Here is an 18,190-nt window from a genome sequence, read left to right on the forward strand (position 1 = left end):
AGAAAAACGATTTTATTCTTGGTTTTCAATACAACCAGTCACATTTCTTATTTTGTCAACTATGGGGAGAAACTCTAGACCTAATTGAATGTATTCATTTCTTATTTTGTCAACTATGGGGAGGAGAAACTCTAGACCTACTTGAATGTATTCATTTCTAATGTAGTAGTAACTGGTTGGCTTGTCAATATTTTTTTATCACATCCTCATCTAGGATATGGTCATTTTATGGATGTGTTCCACTATGGAAAAGCATGAATTGTCTCAAAAGCATGGAGAATAGTGTCTTTCAATGAGACTAAAATGAAGTGGGAGTTTGCTATATATAATGATGCACTCTGGTGGATCTTTGAAGGGAGTTCCTTAACTTGTTGGAATAAAAAGAATATAGAGAATCGAATAAAATTGAACCGATTTGATTTGATATCGGATGGTGACTAAAAGAAATATTTGAGTCTGATCCGATTTTGATTTGTATGTATTGTATCTTAGGACCGAGTATTCCTGAGGTCACGGTCAATGAATTTCCATCAACCACGTACAATAATGGAGGGGGGGGGGAGTGATGTGGTCACAATTGGTGAGGGGAATTTGTCCTTATATCCAAAATTGAATCCAAAAACTTGGTGTTTTTCTTTCCATTTTTCTTCTAGTTGAAGGAAATTAACAATCAAATATGTCGCTCGTCTCACTTTGCGAAGTCGTTCATACCATTAGGTCTGATTCAATGATTAATAAGGCTGAGAAAATTTTCAATCTTTTACCATGGGTGAAGAGAAACTCAGCTTTTTTTTATTTGACGGCACAAACTTAAAAGGAGAAGGTTTTCCTATCTAGCCAAACAAACATGGAATAGGGAGAAGTGAGAAATGAGTAATTTGAGTTGGGTTCGAGTGTCAATAGTCACCGAGCCCAGCGAGCAAAGCCAGGTGGAGTGCATTTAATTACAATTCACCTTCGTCTAGTTTACAACTTACGAGCCGAACCACAGCGATGCTCATGGCCCTTGCGGGATAAGGATTTAAAGCCCCACCTTTCATTTCTCCCCACAGTTCCAGTAAAGTCTCATCCCTGTCCGAGTAACTGACGAAGATATCCTATCCATCAACGAAGACACACACACACACGTCTCACGCTGAGGGAAGAGAATCGTAGCTTGGACTCGGAGTATCTGGTCTTTGGCATTGACACTGAACAGGTATTTGGCTGTGGCTTTATTCTGATTGTGTTATTAGATTCTCCAATTTTGATGCTGGGCTCTATGTAGCTTTCTTGTATTTCGTGAGCGCTATTGGTGTCTTGGTTTCTTCAGTTGTAAATGTTCAGTGAGCATGTTCTCCTTTCCAACCCTCATTTCTTCTTTCGATTTTCTCTAATTTGCCGTTGTAGAACTCCTCCAAAGGTTGCTAGTAGTGTAGACTTGGGTGGCCAATGCATCTTGGTTTTGTCTTCAAAATTCTGATGTTCCTTTGAAAGCTGTAGCTGTGTAGTTTATTTAGGAGGGGAGAGAGTTTCAAATTTTGTTCTTTCGAGGAATTACTTGTCATTTATAGGTACCCAAAATGGAAATTTTATGAAAATTTTAGTCTCTAGATAGAGAATCTGCTTCGTGAGCTCAACTGACTGCCAGCTAAATAAGGAGACAGGTTGACGGAAGTAAGACGTGGCAAACCAATTTTGGGATGTTTACCGTTCTTTCTTTCTGTCATCTAAATTTAGATTACAAAAGTTCAACATTGTTTGCAGAGGTAGCTAGGACATTTGTGGAACAACCATGAGGTTGGTGTTGAGCTCCAGTAATCTGGAGGAAATATGCTAGTTACAAGGAGTCCTAACTCTATATCCATGTCTCAAATTCAACCAGTTTTATCCTCTCTCCAAGCAGAAACCACTGTTAATCCAGTGCACTAAGTTCATGCATACACATTGGCATAGATAGTAATCACTTTGTGCTTGATTCCTGTTTAATATGAAACACATATGATTTTCATAATACATGGAAAGATGCATGGTATTCAATGGTCGACTAGTGCAAATGCTCTAAAATACTTATCATTAGATGGAATTCGTTGCATTTGAATTCGAGATATAGGCAGAATCATTTAAATGAAGCAACATATTTTTTTTTGGGGATAGTTTGGCCCTAAGGAGAGTTAAACTCATGACCTCTTAATTTTGAGTTGTTGGACTTTGCCAACTGAGCAACCCTCTTGGGGTTAAATGAAGAGACTTTGTTAAGTTGTAGATGAAATGTATTGAATTTCTATTAATTATGAAATGATCACTTTACATATTTATACCAGTTACAGAGAAGGAGATTATAACAGACATAACAAACCACGTGAGTACAAGAGGCAGTTACAAAAGAAATGATAACATGTGTGACAGCCTATGGTGGCTTATCCATAACAGGCCCCCTCAAGCTCACTGGGGGTGAACCCACAGTGAGCTTGCCACGAAGAAGATGAAAACGTTGCCGAGAGAGACTCTTGGTAAAGATGTCAGCCACTTGATCAATGGTCGAGATGAATCGAACAAGAAGCTGACCAGACGCAACCATATCCCTGACGAAGTGAAAATCGATTTCTATATGTTTAGTACGCGAGTGAAAGATGGGATTCGCAGTTAAGTAGGTAGCACCCACATTATCGCACCAAATCAATGGGGCACGAGCAAGATAAACACCAAGCTCATGTAAAAGAGAACGAATCCAAACGATTTTAGTTGCAACAGTAGCAACCGCACGATACTCAGCCTCGGTTGAGGAACGAGAAACAGTACGTTGTTTGCGAGAGCACCATGAGATTAAGTGCGAGCCAAGGAAGACGCTATAACCAGTCGTCGATTTCCGATCATCAGGGCATCCATCCCAATCAGCGTCAGAATAGGCGTAAAGAGATAAATCGAAAGATGAACGAAAATGAAGTCCATCAGAGACGGTGAACTTTAAATAGCGTAAAATACGCTTGACTGCTGTCAAATGCAAATCCGTAGGACAATGCATGAACTGGGCAACCCGATTCACTGCAAAGCTGATATCAGGCCTCGTGACAGTGAGATACTACAAGGCACCGATAATACGACGATATTCACTACCATCTAGAAGAGGAGTACCGGTAGCAGCTGTAAGAACAGGAGAGGTAGACATAGGTGTATGAAAAGGTTTGGCCCCAGCCATGTTGGAGCTATGCAACAAATCAGTGATATATTTCTGTTGACAGAGAAATAAGCCATCCGATGATCGGGTAACTGCAATACCGAGAAAATAATTAAGATCTCCAAGATCCTTGATAGCAAAGGTCCGAGATAGCACAGCAACAAGAGCTTGGATGGCCAGAGTATTATTGCCAGTAACAATCAAATCATCAACATAGATGAGAAAATATATGGTCACACTATCTTTCTGGTAAATGAATAAGGAGGTATCAGTCTTAGAAGATCGAAACCCGTGAGACAAAAGAAAGGAGCTTAACCGATTGTACCACGCTCGTGGAGCCTGCTTAAGGCCGTACAGGGATTTCTGTAGAAGACAGACATGGTCAAGCTTAGAGTGATCTACAAAACCAGGAGGTTGTGACATAAACACCAGCTCAGTGAGATCACTATGGAGAAAAGCGTTCTGAACATCAAGTTGTTTAAGGGGCCAGTTGTGGGTAACAACTAAGGAAAGAACAATGAGAATCGTTGCAGGTTTAATAATCGGACTAAAAGTTTCCTTGTAATCAAGGCCTGGTCTTTGGTTGAATCCCTTGGCGACAAGACGCGCCCTGTGACGTTCTACAGAGCCATCAGATTTGCGTTTCAACCGAAAGACCCACTTACAACCGATTATATTCTGTGAGGAAGAGGGTGGCACAAGAACCCACGTTTTATTTTTCAGCAGAGCATTGAACTCATCCTGCATTGCATACTGCCAGGGAGCCAGCTTAAGAGCTTGAGAATAGCACGTCGGCTCGCTATAGTCTTCAAGAGGGTATTTAGTGGCAGCCAAATTCAGTTTAGAGGGTGGAGGTTTGAGAGAGCCAGTTCTAGACCGAGTAGTCATAGGGTGGCGAGCAATAGAAATTGGATCAAAGGAAGTGGAATTGGATGGTAAGTCGGGTGAAGAAGACAACTCAGATGGATCCAAGAGAAACAATAGGATTGGGCTGGACAAAATGAGAAGGATTAGTAGAGAAGTGAGGCCCAGAAGAGGCCGTAAGAGGAGATGGAGACCCAATTGGAGAAGAAGGGAGAAGTGAAGAAGGCCTAACAGGGGAAGTGGAAGAAGGCCCAATGGGAGAATGCAGAAGTGAAGGAGGAACAGAAAGCCAATGGGAAACAGTAGCAGTAGATAAAATTGGAGAAGGAGAAGTAGGTGACGGCTTGAATGGGAATGATGTTTCATCAAAAACAACGTGCCGAGAAATGTACATTCTATTAGTAGAAACATCAAGACATTTGTAGCCTTTGTGTTGGAGAGAGTAGCCAAGGAAAATACAAGGCTTTGATTGCGGCTCTAGCTTGTGACGCGCATAAGGCCGTAGCCAAGGATAGCAGAGGCAAAGAAATACATGCAAGGAAGAGTAATCTGGAACAGCATGAAAAAGACGCTCATAGGGACTGAGATTACCAATGAGTGGTGATGGCATCCTATTGATTAAGTACACAGCAGCGAGAAAGGCATGACTCCAAAATCGAATAGGAACATGAGCTTCAAATAAAAGAGCAAGACCTGTTCAACAATGTGTCTGTGCTTCCGTTCGGCAGCACCATTTTGCGCTTGTGTGTGTGGGTAGGATAACCGATGAGATATACCATGAAGTTTTAAAAATGGATCAAGCTTTTGAAATTCACCACCACAATCCGTTTGTAAAGCCTTGATTGGACACGAAAAGAACTTCTCAACATATGCTTTAAACGTAGTGAATATAGACAGCACATCAGACTTAAGAATCATAGGATAGAGCCATGTATATTTGCTGTAATCATCTACAAATAGAACATAATACCGTTGCTTCTCAGTGGAAACAATTGGTGAAGCACCCCACACATCACAGTGCAATAACTCCAATGGAGTAGAGCTTATTGAAGTCGAAAGTTGAAATGGAAGTTGATGACTTTTGGATTGTTGACACGCATCACAGAGGGCAGGTGAAGTATTATTTGATGGAGAAAGCTGAAGTTGATGAAGAACTCGTCGCACAACCTTGAGAGATGGATGGCCAAGCCGGCAATGCCAGTCACGAATTGAGAGCTTGGTGCTTGTCATAGCAGTGGATGGTGTTGGGAAGATGGAGGAGAGCGGCATATAATAGAGCCCATTGTCACTCAGGCCTTGAAGCAGAATCTTTCCCGTCCGAAAGTCCTTAACAGAGAAGGAGTTAGAACAGAAGTCAAAGGAGACATTGTTCTCTCTTGCAAATTTATTTACAGAGAGAAGGTTTATATGAATTCCTGGGACACAAAAAATCTCTGAAACTTGAAAACAATAAGATGGAGAAAGAAGCATAGTAGAACCGATATGAGAAATGGAAAGGCGCTGACCATTACCCACAACAATCTGATCAGAACCATCATAAGGTGTACTAAATGCCAAATTGCTCAGATTTGCAGTTAAATGATGGTTAGAGCCTGAATCCAATAACCAGGAAGAGAACATAGGACAGGTAGATGACGCCATACCAAGAAAGGCATGGTTAAACCTTTGGGGACAATGAGACGCCATGTGACCAGCAACATTGCAGATTTGGCAATTGAGCCGTGGATGATTGGTAAATGATGGAGAGGATGATCGAACACCAGTAGTAGAGTCACCTCGACTGTTGTTCCGATTTTGGTTGTAACCAAATGTCGGATGAGAATAGGACTCAGTATGCTGTTGGTGTTGAGGGAAACCACCAGAGCGACCACCGTAATGTTGATTATTATGATATCCGCCAGTGCGGCCATAGGAATACTGATTTCGACGGCCATAACGAGTGCAGCCAAAACGATCGCCACGAGATCGGAATGATCCACGAGTATTCGATCCACCACTAGAAGCCATATTTGCAGTTGAAACTGACAATGAAGCATCTAGAGCCAAAGAGTTGTTGAAGCTCTCATGACTAAGAAGTAAACCATTGATGTCAATGAAGGTGACAGGATCGGCACGAAGACGCACAGACGTTGCGAAATCATGAAATTCAGGACCAAGACCACGAAGAGCAGCCAGAACCAGATCTTCGTTGCTGATCGGATTGTCTATAGCGGCTAAGGTATCTGCAATGGAACGAAGAGTGCGAAGGTATTCAGTTATGGAATCTGAACCTTTCTGTAATCTTGATAAACGATATTTAAGATCCGTGATTCTGGCTCTAGAGGAAGGAGCAAAAACATGAGCTAGAGTGCTCCAAGCTTCATGCGAAGTGGTACAGCTAACCACATGAGAAACAACATTCTCAGAGAGCGAAGAGATAATCTAGGACAGAACGAGCTGATCTTGACGATCCCACAGTGCAGTGGCAAAACTAGTTACAAAGGATGTAGAATCGATCACCGACGATCTTGGAAAGGTGCCATCAACAAATCCCAGGAGATTATAACCTTTGAGCAACGGCAGGAATTGCGCATGCCAGAGGAGGTAGTTCGTGTGAGTGAGCTTGAGAGATAGGTAGGAAGAGACATTGGGAGCGATTAGCGAGGACATGAGAGTGGCATCAGAGTGCGAGCTGGCTTTAGCAGGGGACGCCATGAACAAGAAAATCAAGAAAAAGGAAAGAACTTGTTTGAGGAAAGAGAAGGAACTCGTTTGAGCAATAACTGCTCTGATACCATGAAATGTATTGAATTTCTATTAATTATGAAATGATCACTTTACATATTTATACTAGTTACAAAGAAGGAGATTATAACAGACATAACCAACCACGTGAGTACAAGAGGCGGTTACAAAAGAAATGATAACATGTGTGACAGCCTATGGTGGCTTATCCATAACAGTAGACGCATCCGAAAGGCAATTGGGTTAGGGTTGATCATTGCTCACTTTTCCCCCTACTTTTTCAATAAAGAGTTGGGTTTTCTACTTAATAGGGTCGAATTTGACTTGCAAAACCTGACCTACCCCTCCTTGCTTTTGATTAGTTACTGCCATCGAGGAAGAATCTGGCTCTGCCCCACATGTAATTGATCTGTGTTGCCTATAGACAACTTGACAAAAGATTATTAGTTTTGAATTTTTTTTTTATTGCAAAGGCATCCTTCATTTGTATTCTAGAGGTTCTTACTGGTCCAACCAGGGCATGTTTACCCTTCTAGCTCACCTACTTCAGCCATTACAATCACATTCAAGTTAATCTTAGTAAATACTATCTACAACCCTAGATTGCATAAGAATGGTTGAACGATTCATAAGAAAATTTTCGGTTCATCAGGAGTCTTGTAGATGGTGGGGGAGTTGATGTTATCAGATGAAGGTTCTCAAGCATAATATAAAAGTTAAATTAATATTACATTTTATATTTGTCTGCTTGACGAGGGAAAATATATATATATGTATATATACACATTTTATATTCTGAAATGAATGATTGGTATTACTCCGAAGAGGGTGCCACAGTGGTTCTATAAATTTTCTGCTATTCATACTCAAATTTGTGAGCTTTGGAAACAAAGAACAAGCGTGGAGGTAGATAGTAGAGTAAAATTTAAACATTTGAAGATGGGCCTCAGTGCAACGGTAAGGTTGCTCCATTGTGACCTAGTGGTCACGAGTTTGAGTCGGGAAAGAGCCCCTCTGTGAAGCGGGGTAAGGCTGCATAATTATGACCCTCCCCAGACCCTGCAGTGGTGGGAGCCTCATGCATTGGGTACACCTATTCACATATCCTTGTTCAATTACTATTTATTTTTAGTACATTTATTTTGTAAATCAATTTTTCCTTTGTTTTCCAAGTCTTTTTCCATTTTTATGCTTCAGCAATTGCTTCTTAAGACTCTCAATCTCTTGGAATACTTATTCTCTCTATTCATGCTCATCACTCATTTCTGCACAGGTGAGAAGAAGAATAATGAACCTATTCTAGCTGCAGACTATAACTTTCTACTGGTACAAATCCAGTCAACATGACACCTGTAGTTCCTTTCTCAGTGAGCAATGCTGGACTTGTTCCTGCAATCCCTTTTATGTCAAGTAAAACTAACTATCTGAACAGAAGCAATTCTTTGAGGAAAACCACAAAACAAAAATTACCTTTGCAAAAGCTTTTTGTACCTTTGTCAGCATCTGTGGGCGTATTCCCGAGATACAAAACTGGTTTCTCTGTACATGGGTCGAGATTGCATACCTTGGCAGCCACAGGGACTGAAGTAGCAGTAGAGGAGTTGGATCCTGCCGTTGCTGGTAAAGATGCTGATGGCATTTCTGAAGTTGAATCTAATGCGTTGGAGAAAAGTGAAACACCTTCCTCGAGTGCCAGTGCCAATGCCAGTGCTACTCCAACTGTTAAATCAAAACGCTCAAGACCAGCTAGGAAGAGTGAGATGCCACCTGTGAAGGATGAGGATTTGGTTCCTGGTGCAACTTTTACGGGGAAAGTAAGATCAATCCAGCCATTTGGTGCTTTTGTTGATTTTGGAGCTTTCACAGATGGGTTGGTACATGTTTCTAGGTTGAGTGATAGTTTTGTTAAGGATGTTGGAAGCGTTGTCTCCATAGGCCAAGAGGTGAAGGTGCGGTTGGTAGAATCAAATACTGAGAATGGACGGATTTCTCTATCAATGAGGGAGAATGATGATGTCAGTAAGCTCCAGCAACGGAAAGATGCTACTGCCACTGGGGATAAGCCAAGAACTACGAGAAGGAACGGCACAAAGTCAAACCAAAAACGAGATGAGGTACGAAAAAGCTCAAAGTTTGTCAAGGGACAGGACCTGCAGGGCACTGTAAAGAGCTTAAACAGAGCAGGTGCTTTTATAGCTCTTCCTGAAGGGGAGGAAGGATTCCTTCCTACATCTGAGGAATCTGATGAAGGGTTAGCAGACATTATGGGGGGCTCTATGCTGCAGGTTGGCCAAGAAGTTGGTGTCAAGGTATTACGTATCACGAGAGGACAGGTTACCTTGACAATGAAGAAAGAAGAAGATGTTGGAAGTTTGGACTCAAAGCTCATCCAAGGGGTGGTGCATGAAGCTACTAACCCCTTTTTGTTAGCTTTCCGTCAGAACAAGGATATTGCTGCATTTTTGGATGAGAGGGAGAAAGTACAAAATTCAGATAAAACTACAGTAACACCAAAAACTAAAGAAGATATAGAGGGTAAGGTCAATCAGACTGATTTGGAGACTGACATTCCAAAAGTGCCAGACCAGCCAACAAGCAGTGAAGAGGATCAGGATAGTGTGCCTTCTGCAGTAGACAAGGTTGTTGAAGATGATAAAACTTCTTCAGAAGAGGAAGGAAACAGAGTTGAAGTAGCATCTGAAATTCTAGATGCTCCTTCCATGGTACCCCAGAGTGGCAATGAGGATACTGAAGGGACAGTCTCTAGTTCATCACATAGTGTGGATGCTTCTAAAGAAACCTTACTGGAAGAGGATGTGGCTCCCGAATTGGTGACACCTGAAGCAAGTGTTCCTTCTGAGAATCAGATACCAGAAGTTGCTCCTGTAACTGATGAATTGAAGGAAGATGGAAAATCTGACCCAGCTGGAGAAATGAGTGTTGATCAGATCTTGTCTTCAGAAAGTGTTGACAGTGAGAAATTTATAGAAAGTCAAGTGGATGTTGCTTTAGTAAATGATGAAGAGCAAACACAGGCACCCCCGGCTGTAAAGAACAGTATCCTTTCAGCTATGTCAAATGAACATGAAATGGAAGTTATAAAGAGTCAACCTGACAATGTTCTAGTAAATGAAGTAGAAACACAAGCACCTACAAGTGTGGTGAATGAAGTCCCTCCGGCTACATCAAATGAAGATGAAGAGGAAGTTATGAAGAGTCAAGCTGATGATGCTTTAGCAAATGCTGAAGTGCAGACAGAAGCACCTCTGACCGTAGAGAATGAAGTCACTTTGGCTACATCAAACAAAGATGAGAAAGAAGCCATAACAAGTCAAGCTGATGATGCTTTAACAATTGATCAAATGCAGACACAAGCACCACTTACTGTAGGCAATGAAGTCCCTTCAGCTACATCAAATGAAAATGAAAGTGAAAAGTTGCCACCAACACCAGAGAAGAATGACAATGTCATCAACTCGAATGGACAGTCTGACAGTTCTCCCCAGGGAACCTCAACTAAAGGTTTTTAGCTTTCCCTGCTTTTACTACATTTGTTTCTTCTATATTGCATATTGCAGTCAACACAATTTTGGGATGAAAATGATGTCAACATGGAGATCTCAAGGATTTAAGGATCGTTTGTTTACAGTTTGATGGGGCTAATCTGAGTTGGGTTTTGGCCAGGTTTTTGCTTATCAATCTTGAGTTAAGCCAAGAATCAACTGAGGTTTGATTGCCTTCAGATTGATCTGGAGGCGGTTGCCAAATTGATTGGGACTCATCTGATCCTTGATCCTTATCCCTTAATCCTTGGCATAATCCTCACAAAATTGCTTATCAAATACATGAAAATTCGAAAATACAAAGGCAATAATTAGAGAGATGGGGAATAGATATTCTTAAAGGAAACGGGTTGTAGGGGGAAAATATTGATAACTCAAGCATATGATCCCCAAGATTTCTGGTTTTCTAGTATGAGGTGTGCCTCACGCTTGAGGGATTTCTATATCGTAAGCAATAAGGCTTAAGCTCAGCATGCATGATAGTACCTAATATAAGTGGTACAAAAAATGAATGAAATGTAAATTATGATTTTTCTTAATAAGTTTTTTTGTGACACATGTAAGATCATATTTTTTTTGTGGCACACTTTGCTATGGGCATCTTGTTATTGGACATGATTTATGTGCTGGTAACTTTTGTTAATTTGGAGCCAAAAAAAAAATTTGTCAAGTATGGATTCATATATCATGCCAAGGGATTTAGGCATATATTTTGGACTGGAGAGATTAATTGGAAGCTAGTCACGTGAATGGGAGAACAGCATCTGTTCCTATAGTTACTGACTTCAATTTATGCATGGAATGCAGCAACCATACCTCCTGCACTTGTAAAGCAGCTCCGTGAAGAAACAGGAGCGGGCATGATGGATTGTAAAAAGGCTCTTGCAGAAACTGGAGGGGACATTGTTAAAGCTCAGGAGTACCTCAGAAAGAAAGGCTTAGCAAGTGCAGATAAGAAGGCCAGCAGAGTTACAGCTGAGGGTAGGATCGGCTCATACATTCATGATAGCAGGATTGGAGTCCTGATTGAGGTGAACTGTGAGACAGACTTTGTATCACGGGGTGACATATTCAAGGAGTTAGTTGATGACCTTGCTATGCAAGTGGCTGCCTGCCCTCAAGTGCAGTATATTAATGTTGATGACGTTCCTGAAGAGATTGTGACTAAGGAAAGGGAGATCGAGATGCAAAAGGAAGATCTATTGTCAAAACCAGAGCAGATAAGATCGAAGATTGTGGAAGGTCGGATCAAGAAGCAGCTAGGGGAGCTTGCTTTGCTGGAGCAGCCTTATATAAAGAATGATAAATTGGTAGTAAAGGATTGGGTGAAGCAGACAATCGCAACCATTGGAGAAAATATTAAGGTAAATAGGTTTGCGCGTTACAATCTTGGAGAAGGATTGGAGAAAAAAACCCAAGATTTTGCTGCGGAGGTGGCAGCCCAAACTGCAGCAAAGTCCTTTCCTGCTGCACCAGAAAAAGATAAACCTGCTGCTGTTGAAGCTAAGGAAACTGTGGAAAAGTAAGTGTTTCTTCCTCCCCTTGTCTGTTCCCTAAAAAGTAATATTATTGTGATTATTTTTTCTCTCATGAACTAAGAAGATTCGCTGACAATCAAAATTAAAATAATCTATGGTCACAGAACCAATCCTTGTGTATGGGCATAAATTTTGGTGTCTGGCCCTGGCTGGTGCTTAAAAACTATAAGACTGTAATTTCCACTTGTCTCCATTAAAGAGATTGGCACCTGTTTCTGTTATGTTTGATGGGTAAATCACCGAAAAGCTAAGGATCAGAATTTGCAGTAAATTAGAATAGCAGAGAAGGGAATAGAAACTAGCAAACATAAATTTAATTTTAACAGGAGCAAAAACCAAGCTTGATGTGGCCAGAAGTCGGGTCGAGTGGTCTGACAGGGAAGAAGAATAATCCCTTGAAAGTCTCACAGCAATCCAATGGTCTGTTCTCAATATACTGAACTTTCCTTGTTGAAACAGGAAACTGAAACTTCTAACAGAAACTAAAATTCGATAGAATTTTAATAATAGAGAATTATTAATAATAATTTGAGTCAAATCTGGTCAAAGGTCAGAATGATAGAGAAGAACAACTTTAATAAAGTTTGGCCAGATTCTGATTGCCAGATTTGAAGTTATTGAAGAATCTTACTGAGGATTGGATTCTTGAAAAGCCCATTCACACTAGAAATCAATGGCAGTTTCTGGGAGGGTTCAATTCAAAATCAGTTAGTGGACTGGTATGGTGATGAAACAGTAAACAAAGTCCTTAACTGAAGTCATAAATCAGAATTGAAAAAGAAGGCATGCACAGGAATTAAGTAAAGAAATCTGACCTGGACTGGTGGAAAAAATAAGGAGTTAAGAAGAATATAAGACGGGAATATGAATCAGAAATCACCATCTGATACTTGATTGGAATCAGCACCATCTAACCAATTGAATCATTACAGCAGGGGATAAAATCGAATCACCAGACCATATTCTGAATCACCACGGAACTGAAGGCAAAATGCAAACTATCATTCATCAAATCATATGTAGGGTTGTAGCCGTAGTTGTCACAGCGGCGAGGCGACCCAAAGTGGTAGCCAGATGCCTAGGAATGCACATATAAGTGAACGATATATTTTTTTTTATTGTTATTATTATTTTTTTTAATGTTATACACACTTGATGCCTTTTTAATTTTTATTTCTTTTCTTTTATTCGTTGGTGTACAATAAACAAGTTAAGTGTGATGTATTGTATTCATCCCAAAAAAAAAGTGTGATGTATTGTATCATATGACTAAATATAAATTGCTATTGACTAGGGTTTGACAGCTGAAGAAGAGGAGAGAAGGGAGGCAGACTTCTTCTCTCAGCTGCAAGCCTGGCGGCACAGTGGCTGCCACTTTTTTTTTTTTTACATCTCTGGCAGCCGCTGCAACTCCCAACAGCACAATGGCTGCTGCCGAAACTTCTCCTCTTCTATCTTTTCCCCTGCTTTTTCCCCCGTCCCCCCCTTTCTGACGGATTTTGCGACCTAGGCACCTAGACAACTAGGTGGCCAATCGCCTAGATAGCCGCCTGGGCGACACCTTGACAGCTATAGCTGTAGCCCCTTATTAACTTATATAAATGACTCAAAATATGACTCAAACTAAGTTTAAAACTCCTCTAGATAATAGCTTACCTTGGAGGTGGTCTTAACTGAATATGTAACTGTGAAATAATGGAGAAAACAAGTTGAAACAAGATTGGACTCATATAGATCTAATCCAGCCAACTAAAAAACTTTAATGACTGTTGTGTATATACATTGTTGTGGTCTTTAACAGCACAAGTTTTTGGGATAAGCAGTTGTAACACGGTATTAGAGTTAGGAGGTTGGGTGTTCGATGACTGATAAGTGTGAGGGTTTTGTGTTGTGTGTTGCGCCCCTTGGTGCCATATGATGGTGTCACGTGAAGAGCCATGTTTGTGGGGGCCTGCACATGCTGGGGGTGTTGTGTGTTGATTTACATTGTTGTGGCCATTAACAGCTTGAAAGGAATAATACTCTAACTAGACTAATTAATAAAGTAAATCACAGTTTCTTTCCTTCTACCTATATTTTAAGCCCATTAAAGTGGCCTATTACGGGAAAAGAAAAGAAAAAAAAGCCCATTGGAACAAAGGCCTGACACGTATGTAAACAAACCCAAGGCTTATTTTCACTAAATTAAACCCACTTTCTGATTTTATACCCAGATGATTTTTTTTTTTTTGGGGGGGGGGGGGGCTGGGGTAGGGGTAAGGAAAAATAAATGAAAGTAATATTACACTGGAATTCATCAGTTGGTTGTTATGAGTTCAGCAAAACTTTTTTTTTTTCCTTTTTGGGTAGAATAAGTTCAGCAAACATGCCTGCTAATATTTGTGGTGGGGGAAAATTTTAACATGATAGGAGAGAGCTGTGTTGTAATCAGTGCTTGTTATTTGTATAAAATCGTCAAGGCAAGTTCCGAAGAATTCCCTTCAAGCGGAGGTCCTAACAGAGATCCTTTCCTTTGGTTTACTCTGCCTTTACCAAAGGTGTGTTGTCATAAGATTCAAATGTCCTTGTGTTTCTTTCCTTCTTTATGCTCCTAATAGTGCGTGTGGAAGAGTATCCATAGTTATTGACATCAACTAGCAAAATTTACCCCATTCCTGAAGTAATTGTTTACTAAACAAACAAATGATCAGACATACATACATATATTGTATCCATATTACAAATGTCTGTATTATTAAAATGGCACAACAGGCTTGAGCACGCACACCCCTTCAGAAATATATAGCCTTCTAAAATACTTCTCTAAATTAATAAATAAGGTAAATGCGCTGCCCTCTTATATTCTGTCGTATGCACACTTCTCTGGTCACTCTCAACTTAATAAACCTTATCCCAATCTTTTGAGTTTGGCTGCTGAATTCTGTTCTATTGTTCCACTATTACGAGATCATATATACTGTCATATTTTAAGTGCCGTCTTTTCTTCAATCCAAGACATTTTGGTCTTCCTGTTGTCCTTTAACACCCCTAATTGGAACTAAGTACTCCTTTCGTGGTGCATTAGTTTTTCTTTGTTTCTTATTGCAAACCATCTCAATTGATTTCATCAATTGTCTTAATGTGAAATCATCTTGACATCTTCATCTCAGCTACATTGATTTTATGCAGATATCTCTTTATTGCGCAATACTTAGCACCATGAAGCATGCTGGTGGTCCATTTTGACAGTTTTCCTGGAAATTTTCCCTTTGTGTTTTTCTTGTTTCCAAACTTTAACTTACTATTCTGGCTCTAATAAGTGGTTTAATACCATACGGTTACCATCCTAGAAGGTTTCTATATAGTGATAATTAAATTGATATAATTTACTATAAGAATCTATTTTGTTTCACAAAAAAATTGCTTTTCATCATGGCTAACAGTGGGTTGTAAATGAATAATGTGGTCATTAGATACTCACTTAGCCTTTTTCACAAAATTCCCGTCCCTAAGTCATTATCTCTTTTCAGTGATCTTTAGGAAATTCCCCTCATTTCTCTATTGAGGGGCTTGCCTTGCATTCATTGATTGCACAGGATCTCTGCAAACTCCAATTTAATGCTATAACCATATGAACTCCGTCATATACTTGTATTGGGGTGGTTTGCTGGACCGGTTGCTAGCGAATGGATATGGATGTCTCTAAAATATTGCATGGAAACATAGGTGGTGCTCGGAAAGGGCTATACATATTTTCCAAATCACCTCTCCTCCGGGAAAAGTTTCATAGATGTTACAGTTTCAGAAGCTGTAGCTAAACCAGAAAACCAGAAACAAGAAGAAAAAGAGGAAGAAAAGAGAAGAGAGGAGGAAGTAGATGAAGTAACCAGAGGAAGTCTCAAGAATGGAGAGCAACCTGAGATTAATTCAATGTGAATATAATCTCAGGTTCTCTTATTGTATATACAACTTTAGGTCAAGAAGAAAGACAAAAGAAACCCCACTTACATAAAGGAAAAAACCAAAAAAGACAAAAACAATGGAGACAAGGACAATCCTGTCCCTGTTGTGGGCGCTACTTAATTCCCTGTTTGGGAATAGCACTAAGTTCAACAAAAGAAATACCCCACTGCAACATGTAAAAGAAAGATCTTCATGGGGACTGTTTCAATTAAAAACTTACATCTTTATGGGTTGGCATTACTGGGCAGTGTGTCCTGTGCACATAGGGGTATATACTATGTGGCTGGAACACTGAACACAGCAATTCTGGAGGTTTTTTTTCATATCATATGAATGGTTTGAATTGGACAAATAGGGGTTGTGTTTCATACCAATCTGTCAATGTTTATCCATCCATGACTGTCTTCTTCCTGTTAATTTATATGCTGTGACTGTAAAGATGCTTAAAACTTCATCGCAGACCACCAACAGTAACTGTCTCTGCGGCACTAGTCAAGCAACTACGTGAAGAAACAGGAGCAGGCATGATGGATTGCAAGAGAGCTCTTGCAGAAACTGGAGGTAACCTTGGGAAAGCACAGGAGTACCTTCGAAAGAAGGGTCTTTCAACTGCCGACAAGAAATCCAGCCGTCTTGCTGTGGAAGGAAGGATTGGATCTTACATCCATGATTCTCGTATTGGGGTACTGATTGAAGTCAACTGTGAAACTGACTTTGTTGGTAGAAGTGAGAAATTCAAGGAGCTGGTAGAAGATCTTGCAATGCAGGTTGTGGCCTGTCCACAAGTACAATTCGTCTCCATTGAAGATATTCCAGAGAGTATGGTGAACAAGGAAAAGGAACTGGAGATGCAGAGAGAGGACTTGCTGTCAAAGCCAGAGAACATAAGAGAGAAGATTGTAGAGGGCCGGGTCTCAAAGAGGCTTGGAGAACTTGTACTCTTGGAACAGCCCTTCATCAAGAATGACAGCTTGCTGGTGAAAGACTTGGTGAAGCAGACTGTTGCTGCTCTAGGAGAGAACATAAAGGTTCGAAGGTTTGCAAGATTCACTCTTGGGGATGCAAGCAAGAATGGTCAGACAGCAACCTGAAGCTGTAGGTGAAAAGGGAACTCATACAGCTGATGGAGCAATTTCGGAAATTAGACTCGGGATTGTGGTGCTGCTATGGAAGCAAGTCCAAAACTACCAGGCGTCTGAGGTAAAGCTACTGCAAACTGAGGTCATATTTCATTATTTTTGTTGTGCTAAGAGAGTTGGGTGAGAGATTAAGCGGTAACTGATGTCCCTCGTGTATTTATTATTTAAAGCTACTTTTGCTTTTAAATCTTGGGACAGATGGGAAAATCATCTCTTCTTACTCATTCTCTTTGGCTATGTTTGGTTGCAAGAGGAATTAAAGGGTAGGGACGTGAAATTTTCATACTTAAAAAAGAAATATATGTAATCATTACCCCATGTGACTATATCATTACTTCAAATCATTCCATATTCATTCCATATTTGGTTATAAAATTTCACTTTACTTTACATCCAAAACCCTTTGCTATAATATATAAAATAAAAATTACATGTAAAATGTATCATTACCAAATATGGATAAAAAAATCAAGTAGTTTATATATATTCACATTGAATCACATGGGATAATGATTATAAACATTTATTTTTTAAGTATGGAAATTTCACTTCCCTTCTCTTTAAAATCCTCTTGCAAGCAAACGGAGCCTATGTGAAGAAAATGAAAGCAGGGTATTTTGGTGGGCTTAATTTTGTTTTAGCTATGCATGGGTACCTTGGATCATTTGGCTACTTATGGTTAATTTAAGTGGTATGCTGTTTCAAGGGTTTCTGAGGGCAAAGTAGCTAGGATTCATCCTTGACAGGAAAAAAATTTCTGATAAGTTTTGGCACTTTCCAGAATCTCTGTGGAGCTAAAGCCTTGATTGTTTGAGGGAAGAGTTATGTACCTCAGGCATGCCTTACCCTGGGATGCCAATCTATTGATCTCTTGTGAGTTCTAATGTATACAAGTTCCTGGGCCATAGCTTTCAGGCAGCAAAGGGCCTCCTATGATGGTCTCGGCCCCCTACAGCTTGTTAGGACTCTGAGGGTGGTAGGGTTTTCGGGTTGTCAATGGGCTGGGCTTAGGTAACACCTAGCTAGGCCCTGCTTGGTTAGGTCAAGAGCTCAGTATGGACCCAAAGGAGGCCCATGTTTTTGTATAGAAACTGAACCTCAAATAAAATATAGGGCGAGTTCCACATGACACCAGGGTGGGGAGAATTAGGCATGCCACATCAATGCTAGTGTAGAGAATGATATCATCCACGTGGGGTTTACATGGTCATAGTAGGAGAAAAAATTATAAAAATCTCCATTTAAGAAGGTTGGAAACTCCAT

The 18,190-nt window shown here is 40.3% G+C and overlaps 1 protein-coding gene across 1 annotated transcript; it reads left to right on the top strand.

Annotated features, from left to right (window-relative positions):
* Positions 1-883: 883 nt before the first annotated feature.
* On the top strand, positions 884-17,134 carry LOC122061466 (polyprotein of EF-Ts, chloroplastic). The gene is made up of 4 exons (XM_042624730.1): positions 884-1,198; positions 8,019-10,267; positions 11,116-11,830; positions 16,249-17,134. The coding sequence occupies exons 2-4, from the start codon at positions 8,089-8,091 to the stop codon at positions 16,877-16,879; spliced, it is 3,525 nt and encodes a 1,174-aa protein (XP_042480664.1). The 5' UTR covers positions 884-1,198; positions 8,019-8,088; the 3' UTR covers positions 16,880-17,134.
* Positions 17,135-18,190: the final 1,056 nt, after the last annotated feature.

The sequence above is a fragment of the Macadamia integrifolia genome, chromosome 14, assembly GCF_013358625.1.
Source record: "Macadamia integrifolia cultivar HAES 741 chromosome 14, SCU_Mint_v3, whole genome shotgun sequence".
In the NCBI taxonomy this organism is placed as follows: Eukaryota; Viridiplantae; Streptophyta; class Magnoliopsida; order Proteales; family Proteaceae; genus Macadamia; species Macadamia integrifolia.

Bases quoted from the DNA above. Each gene is read 5' to 3' on its own strand.
- LOC122061466 (XM_042624730.1), top strand. From the start codon at position 8,089: ATGACACCTGTAGTTCCTTTCTCAGTGAGCAATGCTGGACTTGTTCCT. The intron at 10,268-11,115 runs GTTTTTAGCTTT...CATGGAATGCAG, and splicing joins CCAGGGAACCTCAACTAAAG to CAACCATACCTCCTGCACTT. The intron at 11,831-16,248 runs GTAAGTGTTTCT...ACTTCATCGCAG, and splicing joins GCTAAGGAAACTGTGGAAAA to ACCACCAACAGTAACTGTCT.